The 17859-nt window shown below is 42.5% G+C and overlaps 2 protein-coding genes across 3 annotated transcripts in view; one reads left to right on the top strand and one right to left on the bottom strand.

Moving 5' to 3' along the window:
• Nucleotides 1-17859, top strand: part of ATMIN (ATM interactor) — a 115012-nt gene that overhangs the window by 9044 nt on the left and 88109 nt on the right. The window contains exon 4 of one of the 2 annotated variants that reach the window (XR_014176240.1): nt 1-1602. This exon is cut by the window's left edge and continues 1478 nt beyond it. Coding sequence is in view for 1 of the 2 variants with exons in the window: in XM_081963337.1 (XP_081819463.1) it covers nt 1-359 (359 nt within the window). In the remaining variant the exon portion in view is untranslated. Of the gene's footprint in view, nt 2581-17859 lie in introns of those variants that run through there. The other variant, XM_081963337.1, reaches the window with a different exon arrangement.
• LOC309397379 (uncharacterized protein C16orf46 homolog) lies at nt 10067-16784 on the bottom strand. The gene is made up of 2 exons (XM_081963360.1): nt 15340-16784; nt 10067-12565 (listed from the first exon to the last, which is right to left on the bottom strand). The coding sequence occupies exons 1-2, from the start codon at nt 15592-15594 to the stop codon at nt 11426-11428; spliced, it is 1395 nt and encodes a 464-aa protein (XP_081819486.1). The 5' UTR covers nt 15595-16784; the 3' UTR covers nt 10067-11425.

Genomic DNA, 17859 nt, shown 5'->3' with positions numbered 1-17859 from the left:
TGGACACTCCCTACCTGCCCCTGGGGAACATCTTGAAGCCTTCTGCTTTTCTGATGAGCGCGGACTCTTCCAATACAGAAACCCAAACGGAAATGAGATGTCCGGACAGCGAGATCTCCGACCACATGTCAGACGGCAAAGTCCAGCTGAGCAGTGCCGAAACGCAAACCATAGACAGCTGCCTCGATACCCTAGGCAGTTTATTTCTCACCAGCAACGAGACTCAGACCGTGGTGGATGATTTCCTTTTGGCTGACTTGGCCTGGAACACCATGGAGTCCCAGTTCAGTTCCGTAGAGACACAAACCTGTGCAGAATTGTGCTCTTTGCTTCAGGGCTCCGACAAAGCAAGCTGTTGAGCGTGCCGTTCCCACACTTTAGCATTTTGAGGGTTAAGTTATAGGGGGGAAAGAAAATGGGGCAGAAGTTAGCTCTAACTGACTATATAAAGCCTTGGTTTACAGATCTTGTCAGATTGCAAAGTACCTTCACTGTTGTGTGTTGTGACTAATTTAAACCCTGTTACATATGGTTACAGTTGTACGTTATAGTTGGACACTTTATAAGGCATCTGCTGCTTACCTCTGCTATCCTGAATGTCCTATGTTCACAAACCCACAGTTCTCCGCACATCGGTTTTAATCATGTTTGCCATCTGACCTTCATACTTCTGCTTAAAGCTGCATTCTTTGAAAATTAACAATAGGACTTCTGAGTAAATATAATGCCCTAAGGTTTAACACTGTAACTTTTCCTTTTTCTTGTTTTTCTGCGTAAACCGGTGTTGGTTGCCCCTGTTTATAAGAAGTTTATGTCTTAAGAGGTCTCCAGCCTGTGAATTCAGTCTTCAGCGCATTGATCTGTTACCGTTGACCAGTTCTGCAGCCGTGTCAGTTCCAATGTTATTAAATGTAATTTTCTAAGAAAAGAAGCCACAAAGTCTATGAACCAGATTTTCTTTTAACTTTTGCCTGTGTATTTTTCACTGTCAGGAAGTGAATAACAATGTCTTACAGGCCCTGGGCCGACAAGATGTCGCACAGTTAATGTTTGGAGTAGGTGCAGCTTGCTACTAAGAAAACAATGAGTATCTTATAGCCAGATTTTTAAAAAAAAAACCACTCCTGCGTAATCTCAATTGATATCACAGTTTTGGAGTTGAACTCAACAGTTCCAAAACTTCTGCCAAGTACAGAAAATAAGGAGAGGAACACGTGCAGAAATGGAAAAGGAATCACCTAAAGAGACACTGCAAAATTCCTTTTCAAAACGCATTTTGAATTTAACAAGTCTTTAAAGTTTCTGGTCTAAGCATAATCTTACCGGGTTGTCCAAGATCGTTTCTTGCTCACCCTTATTTCTGCTGGACTTGTTTCCACTGTTTAGAAATCTGCACTCTGTTTCTAGAAACAGATATGTCAGCTAATATTAAAATAGCTGCTTCCAGAACACTGATTTAAGACCATGGTTTAGAAAGCCAAGAACAGGTTTACAGTTCAACCAAGTCATTTGGTACATCTACAGATGCTGCAGGAGGACAGGTGACTTTACCAGTCATATTTACCAAAGATCTCAACATATTGCTGGAGTGCATTGCTGAGGGTGAGTAAATTCTTTGATTTTTCTGTGGAGCACTGGATTCTCTGAGCACCATTGTAGTTTTCCAGCAACCAAAAAGGTGTGGTTTTATTGATTCTTGCTCTTCCACTAATTAGGCAAAATGAAAAGAACCCCTTAGTGTGTTTCCATTGCGAGTCTGCACAAAGTTTTGTTTAGGATCAAGATTTTAATAAAGAGAAATATTTCATTTGAATCTCTTAAGGCCTTATTCTCTCTAGAGTTTCCGTAGTTAGTAAGGTTGCTTATTCTCTTTGATAGTCCGCCTTGGAAGAGGGTTCTGGGCTCTTGAACTGCTTATCTAATTATTTAAGATAAAGAACAGCAGATTGGTAAAAAGCCTATGTACTCTAATTTAGAACTGTGTGGCTCCAAAGGACATTTTTACATGTGGTGGGGAATTAAGGATTCAAAGGAGGCATAGATTCTGTTGAAATGCAGTCCGTCAGTCCGTAAACACACTTCATTTGTGTGTGTACACATGTATGCCATACAAGTTGCTTTTATCAAGGAGTAATTGCCTATACAAGGAAGTATCGGTACAGTTTGGTATTTCGCAAGGAAGAAGCATCTATGTTTTTACTGTAGATTTGGGAGAACAGGATGTACAAGAACATTTCTAATCCTGCTAAAGCATCAAGCTGACACTTGTGTCTACAAGCTAGTGCAGTCCGCTTCTAGAAACATATAGCCCAGTAGCTAGAAATCAGAATGCAATGCCCGTGCTACACATTTGATAGAAGTCCTCACAGCCTCCCTTGGATCTGCCTAATGTGTCTGTGTTTCAATATAGCCATACCTTTGTGCATTAATCTTAAGTGCATTAACAAAGGTTTTCCTCAACTAGCTATCCTGTTATTTAAAACCAGCAGCACGAATTCAGTGGAAGTCATGTTGTTGTATAAGCTCTTCCTTGATGGTGGATTTAAGGAACTTCATAGAAATAAACTTTTTTTTTTCTGATACTGACCAAGTTATTGCCTCTGTGCCCACGTGGATCTTTTCAAACTGCTGTGTCAATCAACCCATGTGTTTATCCTTAAAGTTGGGGGAAAGGGAAAGTTTCGTTCTTCTGTGTTCATTGCGCTAGACTTGAAATCTATGTCTTTATAGCCTACAGCAGGGGTCAACAACCCATGGTTCTGGGGCCACATGTGGCTCTTTCAGCCCACTGCAGCGGCTCCCGACACTGTTGCTGCTTCCATGGCCTTGCCTGCTGGTCTTGCAAAAGGAGAGAGGGAGGAGAAACAGAGGAGAAAGAAGGGAAAAAAGAATGAAAGAGAAAGGAGAAGAGAGAGAAGGGAAAAGAGAGATAGGGGGGAGAGAGAGACAGAGAAGGAGAAAGATAGGGTGTGTGAACAACACACCTGAGGCCAGGTATGGCAAGAGGTGGGTGGGAGGAGAGGGATGAGGCAGGGAGGTAGGGAAAATAATTTAACAACCAGTTCTCTGCCCTAATGACTGGCTGGGGGGAGGGGGATCATGTGACTGGGTGGGAGTGAGTGACATTGAGTTGGCCACACCCACCCAGTCACACCGGTTGTTAAATTATTGGCTCCTGGTGTTTTCTGTGGGAAATGGGTCCAAATAGCTCTTTGAGTGCTTAAGGTTGCAGACCCCTGGTCTACAGTATGTAGTCTATGAATATGTAGCCACAAGTCTCGTGTATAGATTTACAAATTGTCTCCTTTTTGGCAGTCTTGCTTTCTTAAAATAAGTAACCTGAAATGGTTTGGTTAAAAAAAAAAGATGAATCTTTAAAAAAAAACTTGAGACTCCTCCTTTGAAGTGGGTTGGCAATGTTATCTTCCAGATGTTGCTGAATTGCCATTTTTATTAGCTCTTGTTATTAGCCGTGCTGGTTAGATCTGAAGGGAGTCGAGTAAGCTTTGGAGATCATAGATTATCAATACCTCTTATATAGGGGTACTAGGAAGAGCTGCTGAGTTTGTTCCAAAAATGGATACCTTCACTTTACATAGTCTGTTACTCAAATAGGGGTTAAATTATACAAGAACATCATCCTTATGTGTGACTAATAAAGAGTTTATCGACGGGAGTTTGGTATCTTAACTTCTGCTGCAGCCTTTAATTTTGTATTTGTAGGGTCATTTCTAGCCAGGTGCTGGTCTTACCTGCCAGTGAGAAGTATCCTAGATCTAAAAAAAAACCATGATGACTATATAGGCATTTAGTAAGATCCAGGCACATTATCAGGATAGTTTTAGGAGGATAAATGTTTGCAACAATAAGCCACTTGTTCTGAATTGAAGTTTTGATGTAATAGATAATTATATATAAGTCCTTTTCTTTCTCAGCTGTTTTTCAATCAAACTACCAAGCCCTTAAAAAAAAACAATTTGCATTCAATTTATTGACAAAAACAAGCTAAGCCTGTCTCTTAATTATTTATTTGAAATGTTTATCGATGGTTATGTTATTAATCCTACTTACAGTTTTGAGATAAAAGGCCTATTCCTTTCCTGTTGATACACCCGTATTACAATGGTTTTGTTTGCACACTTAGTCCTACACATGTACATTCCATGTAATAAACACACCTTTCATGGGTTCCTAAATTTAAATTTTAAGGGATGTAGTCCTGTTTCAATGCAGTATCAGAATTAATGAGGGCCAAAACCTTAATTTAATCTCTAGACATTAAAACATGAATGCAGTCCTACAGGTTGCTCATTTAACATGAATGCAGTCTTACAGGTTGCTCCTCCACATTAAGGCCCTAACAAGTCACAGTTGCAAGCAACTACATGTGAAATATTTGCATGAGAAATTTTGGTGCTTCCTTTCTCACAGGAAGAAGGGTGCCTAAATGTTACTTTGGCAGAAGTCTGCCTCATAGGTTTCAAGTATCTGAAGACAGATAACTTCACAGCTGTATTTAAAACGCTGCAAGGCAAGAGATGGTGAAAACATAGGAGGTGAAGACAATGCCTCTGCAATTATTGAAAGTTATGGAAATCAGTTTTTGGAAAAGGTTGGAGAAGTGAAGTGAACAAGAAATTAAAAAAAAAAATCAGCATCCTAATCAGAGGTGGCATTCAGCAGGTTCTGACCAGTTCTGGAGAACGGGTAGTGGAAATTTTGAGTAGTTCGGAGAACCAGTAAATACCACCTCTGAACGGCCCCACCCCCATCTATTCTCTGCCTCCCGAGTCCCAGCTGATCGGGAGGGAACGGGGATTATTAAAGTATCCTTCTCCTGCCACGCCCACCAAGCCACAACACGCCTACCAAGCCACGCCCACAGAACCGGTAGTAAAAATTTTGAATCCCACCACTGATCCTAATGGGTAGAAAGTAACTTTAAATATTTCGGCATGAGAAAAACAAAGCTGTGGTATCGTTTAGAGGAGTTCTTTGAAAGAAGTCCTTCGAAAGAGAGAAGCAAGCTGGATTTAAGGAGAAACTTCCTAACAGTAAGGACAGTTAACCAGTGGAACAGCTTGCCTCCAGAAACCGTGGGAACTCCCATCACTGGAGGTTTTAAGAAGAGAATGGGCAGTCAGTGGTATGAGATGGTATAGGTTCTCCTGCTTGAGCAGGGGGCTGGACTAGAAGACCTCCCGGTTCCTTCCAACTCTATTCTATTCTAAAATATTGCAAGATGTAGGATGAAATCCATTACTTCTGCGTCCACTCAGAAGGGGCCTATAGGGGTCTTCCCCTTGCTTTGAAAAGTTGCCAGGAAAGTTTTATTAAATATCATTATTTATTTATTAAATGTTTATGCCGCCCATGTCCCCTTCAAGGTGACTCCGGGCATCTCCCAAGTCATAAAAGAAGTAAAATACAATTTAAATATTAAAGCTACACAAATTGAAACGTTATTTTAAAAAACTACTAAAACCGCAACTGGAAGAGCTAAGAGATGGACGGGACAGGAATGAGGTTGTCTTACCCCCCCCATCTGCCACCTCCAGCAAGTGAGACAGTTTTAAGGGTCAGCTATAGCTAAATTAAATAAACCTTAACCTTAAACCTTCGGTTTTGATTCTGAAGTGACCTATAAGGCATATTCAATTGAACCTCCTCCTATAATCCTCTGATTTTATAAAAATCGACTAGGGTGCGATTCTGAATAAGCAAATTGTGCTCTGGGGGAAGGAGTGCAGAGGCTTTCCTGATGCTGACATCTGGATGCATTTCTACATGAGCAACGTCTGTTTAGAACAGCTGGCTTGTTGGAAAACGAGTTTAACAACTACCTTTCTATGGACAGGGAGCTATTTAGAGGGAGGAAGATTTACTCACTGGAAGCACCGTTCTGGAATCTGAAATCACAGTCTAATTGGACACCCTGTTGCGCAATGCCTGTGAACTGTGAATTCCCACCAAATGGTAATTGCCTGAGAAATGATGGATCCGCCTGGTTTATCCACCAGGAAGGGAGTAATTTTTTTTGAGGGGTGGGGGGAAGGCATAAGAAAACACTAGCTTAATTGCACAGAAGTGGAGGAAGGGAGAAGGTGAGAGAAAAAATGAGAATAAAAATTGTGGATTCTTCCTTTTATGGAGAGTTTTGTGCTCTTGCTGACAGTTGATAAGAGTTTACTGCATATATATATTTCACTTTTCAATGCTGCTTCCTTTTTTTGACAAATTTGGGGCTTATTTTCCTTTGGAGCTAGGAAAAAAAGTTTTACTTTTCTGCTTCAACTTTGTGGTCGGTTTCCTGAAGATCACATAGGATTGTTAACTGTTGCATCTGTTAAAATTGCACAAGCTTCTGGGGTTGTTGGGTGGTTTTTTTAATACCTCGATACAGGCACACTCACCTGCAGGCAACTAAAGATGAATTGCAAAGAGGAAACCAACATTCACACAACCCTCTGACATTTCGATGCTTCCTCTTACACTCTCCCCTCAGTAAAATGGTTAATCTGAACTTGTGCTCTGCATTGGAGGTTTACATACACCTGCATAACATTGCAAATATGTTAAGTAGCCCTAAATGAAACTGCTTCCACAGAGGCAGTGTGATAACTCTTTGTGTCTTGAAGAATCTTAAATTCTTCAAGGGGAACTTTTCAAGGGACATAAGAAGCTGAAAAGTTGAAAAGCCCAAAATACAAGTACATAATGTTCTGCACCTCTTTGGGAAATTGACCCTTGCCAACAATTACTCCCTTGTGAATAATTCTACCCATTAAAGGTGGCCACCTACTATTGACGCCACCACCCTTGTAAATAATCTTTGTATTTCTGAGGATATACCAGTGATGGCGAACCTTTTCAGAACCGACTGCCCAAAAGGGAGCATGTGCGCGCACTCATCTGAGCTGCAACCTGGAAGAGGTGGTGCCCAGGGAGCATGCATGCACTGGAAAATGAACTTCCGTTTTTTGGCGTGCACATGCGTGACACATGCGTGTGCGACGATCAGCTGGTAGGCGCGCTGGCACTGCTGCACGCACGAAGGCTAGCTGATCATCGCTTGCACATGCAAGCCAGAAACCCAGAAGAGGAACGGGCAACGCGTGTGCCAGGCGACATGGCTCCACGTGCCACTTCAGGCATGCGTGCCATAGGCTCGCCATCACAGGGATAGACAATGAAAGGGAGCCTATATGGTTTAGCCAAGCAATGGCTTTGTAGTTGCTTTGTTTCCCGCGCCATGCAAAGAGGACAAAACAGAACACTCGTGCCTCCTGGACCAATCAAAGAGCGGTACATGATTTTTGTATTTGCTTTTTCACCATATGATCTATATCTACTTTGGTTTGATTCTTTTCTTTGGCTTCTTTTGCAGCGCAGCTGCGAGAGACGATGCGCGTCGAAGCACCGTGCCCCTTGTCCGATCTCTTGGCCACCGCCGCTTTAGGTTTAGGAGGGGGCTCCAGGTGCAGGTTGATGACCCCGTCTTCTGGCTGGAAGACCAACAGCGCGTTTAAAGTGAGGCAGCCCAAGCTGTCTGGGGGGTGGCCTTGGCTCTCTTTTGGCATGCTCAGGATGTCCTGTTCCGCCTGCTGAGAATACTCAATTTCATACTCCTTTATCGGCAAAGTCTTTTTCTCCCCTAGGAACGTCTGAATGGAGTCTAATTTTCCTCTTGCCCTTTCTCCCTCCGGGTTGGCGTTCATCGTTGGGATGTAGGTGTAAGGCTTAAAGCAGGAACTCCCAGCTTTTCGGCTGCTTGTGATGGGTTCTCCTTTGGTGAATTTGCACTCAGCACTCGGTGGTTGGTTGGTTCCCCGAGACACGTTTTTCTTAAGAGACTGTGACGTATTCTGGTGAGGTAGACTTGAGGTTGGTTGAGTTATTCTTGACTTCTTGGGCCGCTTTGGGGTCTCACAGCATATGAAAGGAGTAACTCTTTCCCAGGTTGGTTCCTAGTGGGGGGCAAAAAGATGGAACTTTCTTTTTATTACTGTAAAGAAATTTTGTGGCTATACCAAAACTATGACTTTTCCAGACCTCAGTTTCATGAATTTGGGTAAATTGGAGAAGCTTTCAATCCTTGACATAGTGTCTTAAGATGCTTTCCCGTGCCACAAAGTTTTCACTTGTAAATTACAACCTCTCCTTTTAACTAAAGTTCAGTATTAAGTTAATGGATCTCAAGGAACTGGGAAATTAATAATGAACTCTTAGTGCGTCTCCCAAAGTTAAGTAGGCTAACAGAAAGGCCTTACATGAGTCATTTGTGCGATCAACAGTGCATTTAAAATATATCTTTTTGTGTACAAGGCGATTTTCTTGCCTTCTGAAAAGCTTTGTCCCAGGCCAGGCCATAATATACATTTATATGGACATTCCATAATTTAGTGCTGGTCTGTTTATTTGTTGTTGTCAGGAAAAACAAGTCCTCCTCTTTACATAACTTGTTTCCATCCATAGTGGTTTCAAATTTGTTAATATATCTAAATAGGAGCCCTTTATTTTGCCATTCTGCATACTGCAGGTCCCGTCCCCCCCTTTTTGCATGCCTACAGATTCCTTAAAAAAACAGGAGCTCATTTGCTATGTTAGAAGACATGGTGGCTCGGTGGTTAGACTGCAGAACTGCAGGCTAACTCTGCCCACCACATGGAGTTTGATCCTGACAGGGCTCAGGGTTGACTCAGCCTTCCATCCTTCCTAGATCAGTAAAATGAGGACCCAAATTGTTGGGGGCAATAAGCTGACTCTGCAAACCACTTAGAAAGGGCTATAAAACTCTATGAAGTAGTATATAAGTCTAAATGCTATTGCTGTGTAAAAAAAAAAACCTAGTTAATTTTTAGGAGAATTAAAAAGTGTGTGTGTGTGTGTGTGTGTGTGTGAGACAGAGAGAGAGAAAGAGAAAGAGAATGCTGCTAAAAGTAAAGTATTATATGTGTAGATTTTAAATATGTTATTTTAAAACCTAGTTCTCTAGTAATAAATTGTAAACGTTCCTTTTGGAGAGCAGAAAAACATAAATTAGGTGTTTGTTTGTTTGTTCCATTCAACAAGCATGTCTGATTCTTAGAAACTACATGAAGAAGTCCCTGCAGTTTTTTGGCAAGGTTTTTCAGAAGCGATTGCCCATTGCCTCTTTCCTAGGGCTGAGGTAAAGTGACTGGCCCAATGTCACCTACTAAGATGGGACTAGATCTCATATTCTCCCAGTTTCTAGCCTGATGCCTTAACCACTACACTAAACTGGCTCTCAAGCAGTGTTAAATACGTATGGTTTCCACTAACTCCATAGTCATAGTACATGTATGTTTATTTAGAAACTAGTCAAATTGAGTGAATTTTTGCAGCAAACAAGACAGTAGAAAACTGCCATCTTAAACCTCTCCCAAAGAAATGGGACATCTAAACTAATCCTAAACATGCTTTTATCTAAGAGTAAGTTTTGCTTTAAATATTCTTTTTGTCAAAGCCATAATATTTTTTTACTTTTGATACAAAAAACTGCAAACTGTTAAGCATGGTTCCCTAATTTGTTTTTATTACATACATGTATCAAACAAAGCCATTTTTCTTTCTATTTTTTTTCTGGACAGCAGCTTCTATTTTATTTATATTTTCTTATCCATGATATCAGTTCAGATATAATTTCTGACCTTCCCCCACTCAAAAAAAATTGATAGTGATGGCCATTCTCATATCCATTGCAATTAATATAAGATTCATTTGCAAATATAGATTTTCTCAGTCTTGAGATTATTCTAGCCAGTTTGATAACAAGCCAGGGACTGGCCTAGGGATTTTCCTAGTCAAATGTAATGTAGGGTTTTACTGTTCATGGACACAAATAGTAAGCATTGCAGTAGATCCTAGAACAGGGGTGTCCAAACTTGGGAACTTTAAGACTTGTGGACTTCAACTCCCAGAATTCCCCAGCCAGCCATGCTGGCTGGAGAATTCTGGGAGTTGAAGTCCACAAGTCTTAAAATTCCCAAGTTTGGACACCTGTCCTAGAATAATCGAAGCATTCTATCAACCAAGCCTGCATGTTTTCTATATCATTTTCTTGGGGTATAACCATGCAACTTTCAAATTATTTGGGTATGAGCCCTCCAAGTGCATGTTTCCAGGAATATATTTCTTTAAAACCAAGAAAAGGATTTTCTTGGCAAAATCTTTCTAAGAATTACTTGGAAGGCTTTCTGAATCTAAGCAGATCCCCCAAAGCAAGATTTTTAAATGAGATTAGGATCTCTTGCAATTTGATGCCCAGAGCTGTCGTTACCTTACCAAACTACATCAGGTAACATGTCAGATAATTATGGTAGTTATTGACAGGAAAATATCTTGAACTGAAATACCGAGGTACATGCTTTCAGTGTCTATTCAAAAAAAAAAAGAATTTATTGAAGCTATCTAGAAGGTAAAACAAGATAAGATATCTAATTTGACATGGATGAGAAAAGTCCTAAGCAAGGACTTACAGAAGTCAAAATTACATACAAACCAAAAAACAAAGACTCAAACCCCAAACAAGTAAAACTTTCCATCACATATTGACTTATCTATAAATTGTTTAAACATTTAAATTAAAAGGCAAGTACAAAACTAAATTCTTAACAGCATCTCAAAAGTGGCTTAAGTGAGACTGAGAGGACATTCGTTCTACCTTCGGTTGAAGGGCTATCCGGATTGTGACCTGCCAAGATGAACAGAGCTCATAAAGCACATCTGGTTAAATTTACAAACTGCATTTTGTCTCCAGTGTGTCTTAAGTGTGCAACTTTAAAACAAGGCAAGATTTGAGTCAAAAGACCCCCTAGGAGAGACCTAGCATATGATCCTGTTCCTCCTGCAATGGTCCTCCCCACATATATGGCCCAACAACTACAATACAATCGGAATCATGTTATAGTTGTGCATGAGAGATTGGCAGGGCGAAAACCCCATCCTCAGTACCCTTAGTGAGCTAGGTGGGTACACTTAACCATGGCAAAAATATCGCCATAAGCTTTCTCCTGAAAGCAAAGCACTTCAAGGCTTTTTTTTTTTAAGCAGGGGTGTCCAACCTTCCCAACTTTTAAAATCTTTGGACTTCACCTCCCAGAAAGTTCAGGTAGTTGAAGTCCACGATCTTAAATTTGCCAAGGTTGGACACCCCTGGCTTAAAAGTCAGTTAACTTTAACAACCAACATTTGAAGTGCCACAGAAATTCTTGTTTTAGAGTAGCTGACCAGCAGTCAGTTTTATATATATTTCTACAGAAGTAAGGAGAGGTTGCCTCTGAACATGGATGATAATAGCCAGAATCCAGTCTGTTTAATTAGGGAACCTTCCATATTAGTTCTCGTACAGAGCGAGCCAAGCAAATCTATTAACATCTCAACCCCCAAATTACAAATTAAGAAGTCAGGTCAGCCTAGGAGGCAGTGATGTTAACCCAATCCGGCTGACCGTTAAGGAAGGGAACAGTCCAGAAAGCAGTGGGATGTCCAGAGATCTGGCCTGGCTTCCTTCCTGTTTGCTTCCATTGTAACTCCTGCTCCTAATTTCATTGGCCTTGCTGGCGTGGTTTCCTTTCGCGTGCAGGGAATGGCTGCTGCGGAGGTGCACGTGTCTTCTCTGAAGCTGAACTGAACTGCTCAAGGTTAGGCTTTTCCTCTCCGGCAGAAAACCACAGGGCCAGTAGCCCCGATCCAAACGCCTCGAGAGGAGTGAAGTCTTGGAAAGCCGCGGTACAAAGGCGGAGGCTATCTGGTGCATTTTTATCTGCTCCTTCACCGCATCGTACACGGCGTCTATCCTCGGCTCGCACTTGAGCTGCTTGGGTTTTAAAAACTGAGGGCAGGAAACCGTCTCTGCCAAAGCACGGAAGGTTTTCTCACTGGCCTGGGAATGAACCGCCTTACTTTTCTTTGGAGAGTTATCCAGGCTGTGTTTGAGCGTTGGATCCTTCAGGGGTGGCAGGACCAAGGATGACTTAGCAGTGATTTCAGTGCCAGACTGATTCCACAGAAGAGGCTCGTGGCTCCTTAGCTCTTTGGCCTTGGCCGTTTCTAGACTTTGGGGCTTTCCTGGTGACAGGATGTTATATTCCTTTATGGGCACCGGTTTCTTTTCCGCCGGGAAGAGCAGGTGCTCTTTCAGGAGAAATAACTTTTTTTCACTCAGAGTCGCTTGGGCTTCCCTTAAGGTCATTCTTTTCTTTTCTCCTTGGGACATTTGAATAGAGTGCAGTTTGCTATAATCTGTTTCTTTCTTAGGCTCATCTGTTGCAGAAGACATAGTAACAGCAGCAGTAGTTGTCGTCATGAGTGAATTAGAGTACAGCAAAGTCTGTTGTTTTTCCGGAGGGCTGCCCGTGGCAGCCCTTGGGTTGAGTTTGAAATCAGATTTGACTTGGGCAATATTCTTGGGCTCCGGTTCCACACCTTGCGTCAAATCTGAGCAGTAGAGGCATCGATTGACGGACTCACTGGTCTTGGACTTTCGGGCTCTCTTTTGTAATTGGAGGTAAGCAAACGGGGCTGTTTTGCTCCAGCTTTGGACCTGAAGACACGAAAGGAGGAAAAACAGTATTCAGTTAAAAAAAAAAAAAAAGGCCTGGGGATTGTAGCAATAGCACTTAGACTTATATACCACTTCATAAGAGTGCTTTTACAGCCCTCTCTAAGCGGTTTTACAGAGTCAGCATATTTTCCCCAACAATCTGGGTCCTCATTTTACCGACCTTGGAAGGACGGAAGGCTGAGTCAACCTTGTGTCAGTCAGGATCGAACTGCTGGCAGTGGGCAGAGTCAGCCTACAACATTGCCTTGTAACCACTGCGCATCATGGATGGATAGGGATAGGGAAGGAAGGATGGAAAGATGGATGGATGGAAGGAAGGAAGGGCAATAACAATAGCACTTAAACTTACATACTGCTTCATAATACTTTCCAGTCCTCTCTAAACATTTTACAGAGTCAGTCTATTCCCCCAACAATCTGGGTCCTCATTCTACTGACCTCGGAAGGATGGAAGTCTGAGTCAACCATGAGCCAATGGGACTTGAAGTGCCAAACTGCTGGCAATCAGCAGTCAGCGGAAGTAGCCTGCAGTACTGCATTCTAACCTCTGCACTCTTAACCACGGCTCTTATGAGCAAATCCTATGCGGAAACGGCACATCGTGAATGAAAACCACAGTTTTAGAGGATGACATGATTAGACCTTCCAGTAAAAGCACTTGCAGGTAGTCCTCAACTTATAGCCTATCCATTTAGTGACCATTCAAAGATACAACAGCACGAAGAAAGGGAACTTCTGACCGCTTTTCACTCTTAAAAACATTGCAGCAGCCCCATGGTTACGCGATCAGAATTCAGACGTTTGACAACTGGTTCATATTTTTGACGGTTGTAGCACCTTTTGCGAAGGTGAAGCCAAGACAAGGGGGAAGCCAGATTTACTTATCAGCCGTGGCACTAACTCAACCGCTGCAGTGATTCACTTAACAGCGGTGGCAACCAAGGTTGTAAAACGGGGCAAAAGCATCTCAATTAGCAACAGAAATATTGGGCTCAGTTGTTGTCGTAAGGGCTGCCTGTGTCAGTTTTGAAATTCAAGTTGCGTGCAGGGAAAAAAAAGAAGTCTTGATCTGGAAGGACGCAGTAAGAATGACGTTTTCAGGCCATTCAGAAGCACTTCTCTTTATCCAGTGAAGCATTTAACAACCCATTTGGCAGCTCTGGAATGAATCACAGGATTTAACGGTAGCTCCAAAACGGGCCTCTCTCGTGGCTTTTGTTCTCCCTCTTAAAATCACGTGCAGCATCTTGCACCAAAACTTAAGACTCCTCCTGAGAGGAAGGGAAGCACCGCGTCCTTGGAACATGTTCTGACCGAGGCTTCCCAAGCGCATGAAGCAAACTGCTTGTCCTGATAAAAAAACCCTTGTATTAATTTCCTGTGAATTCTGCTCATCCACATCCAGCAAAGTCTTTCAAGGGAGGATTTACAGTCACAGACCTTATCTGGCTTGGAGGTCTGACAGGCCGATATCTGCAGAACTTGGCAAGGAGCCTTGGAAAGTCAAGAACCAATTAAGTGGAATAATTGTCTCCTGCAAACTCCACTCCCCTTTTGCTCCTCTTTTATTTCCTCTGGGAGGGGCCACTCATCATCTGGTCTTACTCCCGCCCTGGGTAGGTCTCTTCTGAGCCTCTTATCCCACCCACAATCTAGTTGTTGTCTCTTATTTGACAGTTTTTTTCACCTGGTCTCCCAAGGGCTTCTTTACATACTATTACAGGCGCAAAAAGCCTCGTATTTTATTCTCCCTAATAGCAGAAACCCAACATGGATTTCACAAAGGGTTTTTTGTTAGCACCGTAATAACTTTGAACGGTCACTAAATGAAGGGTCACTAAGTAAAGGGATGCGGGGGGCTCAGTGGCTAAGACGCAGAGATTGTCGATCAGAAAGGTTGGCAGTTCAGCGGTTCGAATCCCTAGCGCCGCGTAACGGAGTGAGCTCCCGTTACTTGTCCCAGCTTCTGCCAACCTAGCAGTTAGAAAGCACGTAAAAATTTATTTATTTTATTTATTTATTTTATTTTTCAGGATTTATAGACCGCCCCCTCTCCCCGAAGGGACTCGGGGCGGTGTACAGGTGTCTCATTAAAACAGATACAAAAGATAAATATCCTATACCCTTAAAAACGAATTAAACCTAATACAGCTGTACAAAGAAGTAAAAATTAAAAGCAACTAAAAACATACCCCTAAAAAACTTAAAAATGCAGGCTTGAGGGACTAAAATTGGGAATTAGGCCAGGCCGGCTAAATTGAACAGGTGGGTTTTTAGCTTCTTACGGAAGGAGCGGAGGTCAGTGGTAGTCCTGATATCCGGGGGGGAGGTCATTCCAGAGGGTCGGGCCCATCACAGAGAAGGCCCTACTCCTGGGCGTCGCCCGCTGGCATTGCCTAGTGGACGGCACCCGGAGGAGTCCCTCTCTGTGAGAGCAAAATGCAAGTAGAAAAATAGGGACAAACTTTGGTGGGAAGGTAACAGCGTTCTGTGCGCCTTCGGCATTTAGTCATGCCGGCTACATGACCAGGGAGACATCTTCGGACAGAGCTGGCTCTTCGGTTTTGAAATGGAGATGAGCACCGCCCCCTAGAGTCAGGATTGACTAGCACATATGTGCAAGGGGAACTTTTACCTTTTCTTAAATGAAGGGTAAGTCAAGGACTACCTCTTCTGTACATTATTTTTGCACATTTTTTAATTAAAAAAGGGGGAAATTGCTGTTAATTAAGAGTAAGAATTGATTTACTTACCGCGTCCTCCCACCCCGTTCCATTCGCACACTCGAAGGGCCTTTCCTCTTGCTCATTTACACTATTGCTGATGCTCAGGAGGGTGTAAATCTGATTCCTCTCCCGCCTCTCATTGGGGTAGACGCAGCGGGTCTCTGTTTCCGCATTTCTCGGCTTGGTCGCGGCTTTGTCAGAGTTTCTTTCACTTTGGTCCTGTCCAGAGGAATTCATAGCAGTTGCTGCTGTCACTGCTGGTTGCGCGCCTTCTGCCTGCATGTGGATGAAAACGGATTTTACATCAGCATAAATGAGCTCCCAACGGATGCAAACAAAAAACGTTTGGTATTTTAATTGTCTGGGTTTCTTTGATGCGGTAATGCCTAGATAGTTTGCTAACCTTTGTCAGGAACGGTTTACTCCAACTTAATAGCCTTATTTGAGCTCATCCATGCATTAGATAAGATTTCTTTAACACAGCCTCCTGTTGTGTTTCATCTCAAGAAAAACGCACTTAGCAGAGTTCATCTTCACAGAGGGCTGTGAAAATATCTACAGACCCTTCATATCCTTGTTTCAGCTTCTACCCTCAAAACTACGTTATAGGGCATTGCACACCAGAATAACTAGGCACAAGGACAGTGTTTTCCCCCGTGCCATCATTTTTCTAAACCACTAATTCTCACAACACCGTCAAACTATTTACTAAGACTGTATTACTATTCTTCTTCTCCTCCTTCCTATTACCTATTTCCTTTTCTACTTATGACTATAACTTTGTTGCTTGTATGCCAGAACACACAATGTGCCCAGGGAGGTCCATATCAAATTTCTCAGGAAAAGCACAAGAGACACAATTCTGGGTGTACAAAGGGGGCAAGCATTGACATATCACGACAGGGAGATAACCATCTTGAAACAGATCCCAAAAAAAATTAGGGAGAAAAGGAAAAATTATTCGCAATTGGCGAATAAATTATACCAGAAAGGGGTGTGGTTTAGATGGTTGATGCCTGAAGGGATGCTGATATTCTGGGAGGAGACAAGAATTAGAATCAATACACCCATAGAGGCTCAGGCCTTTATGGAAAAAAATAAAGCGATCCTAGAAAAAACAGAAGACTCTTCAACGGTCACACAGGACACGGGAGGGGCCGGAGCTCTGCCAGCGGGGGGAGAAGGGGCAACACTAAGAAAGCTCAGATCACAAAAATGAGTAAGAAAAACTTTGTTGCTTGTATCCTTACGATTTATATTGTTTTATTAAGTTTCCTAGTATGATTTATGTTGACTGCTTATTTAGTATCTTATGACTATCACTAAGTGTTATATTTCATGATTCATGATGAATGTGTTTATGATGACTATGATCATGATTTATCACTATATCTTTTATGTACACTGAGAGCTTATGTACCGAAGACAAATTCCTTGCATGTCCAATCACATTTGGCCAATAAAGAATTCTAGTCTGGTCTAGTCTAGTCTAGTCTTTGTTCCAATATTCTATTCTATTCCATTTCCCTATTTTATTCTATTCACATTCTTCATGCACACGCACACCCATCCACACACACTGAATATGATAAAAAGTCAAATCTTTTTCACCCCCTTTCAGTGCGGGTATGGATGTGGATTGATTCTCAAGAGACAACAAGAATGCTCACACAACCCCAAAGCTTGGGACTGGTTGGATCTAGTTCAATTTCCTCTTGTGCTTCTCTCTCTCCATTTTTTCCTGCTAGCTCAGCAATCCCTCCCCCCCCCCCCCAATGTTAGCTTGCTTTATTTGTTTGTATCCTGTCTTTATTAGGAGTGACATGATAGCAGTTTTCCAAATATCTCAGGGGCTACGACAAAGAAGAGGGAGTCAAGCTGTTCTCCAAAGCACATGAAGGCAGGACAAGAAGCAATGGGTGGAAAGTGATCAAGAAGAGAAGCAACCTAGAACTAAGGAGAAATTTCCTGACAGAGCAATTAATCAGTGGAACAACTTGCCTCCAGAAGTTGTGAATGCTCCAACATTGGAAGTTTTTAAGAAGACATTGGACAGCCATTCCTCTGAAATGCCCCCTTCCAACTCTGTTATTCTATTCTATTATTTTTACAAATAACAACTCTTCAGCTTTCTAGGCTGGTGCCTTAACATTACCTGACCATTATCTGGCTCTCTCTTTTGCCCCTCTCCTTTATGGAGGGGGGGGCTCAGTCCCTCTTTGACCCTCCAAACATGTACCTTGCCTTCAACATCCCACACTTTATTATGGCAAGGGTACAAAGGGCAACTCCTTGAATGTTCGGTCCTGCAAGTTAGCACTGGGGAAGCCTGCGGAGGTCCACTGAAGCTTGAGAGTGCCAGGATCAGAAGCTGCCGAGAGCCATAACCCACCCATCCTTCCGTTTTTTTACGAGCGTGGTCAGACACTCCCCCCCCTCCTTGCCTTTGAACTCAGGGCCTCTTTAACTCCTCCCCCCCTTGCTGTAGGAAAGGCACTCTGCACCTGCTCAGGAGCTTCCGGCAGCATTTCCTCTCGGCTTTCCACC

The sequence above is a fragment of the Natrix helvetica genome, assembly GCF_964273705.1.
Source record: "Natrix helvetica genome assembly, chromosome: 10".
In the NCBI taxonomy this organism is placed as follows: Eukaryota; Metazoa; Chordata; class Lepidosauria; order Squamata; family Natricidae; genus Natrix; species Natrix helvetica.
The sequence above is the reverse complement of the archived record's forward strand: the minus strand, read 5'-3'. Positions and strand labels throughout refer to the sequence as shown.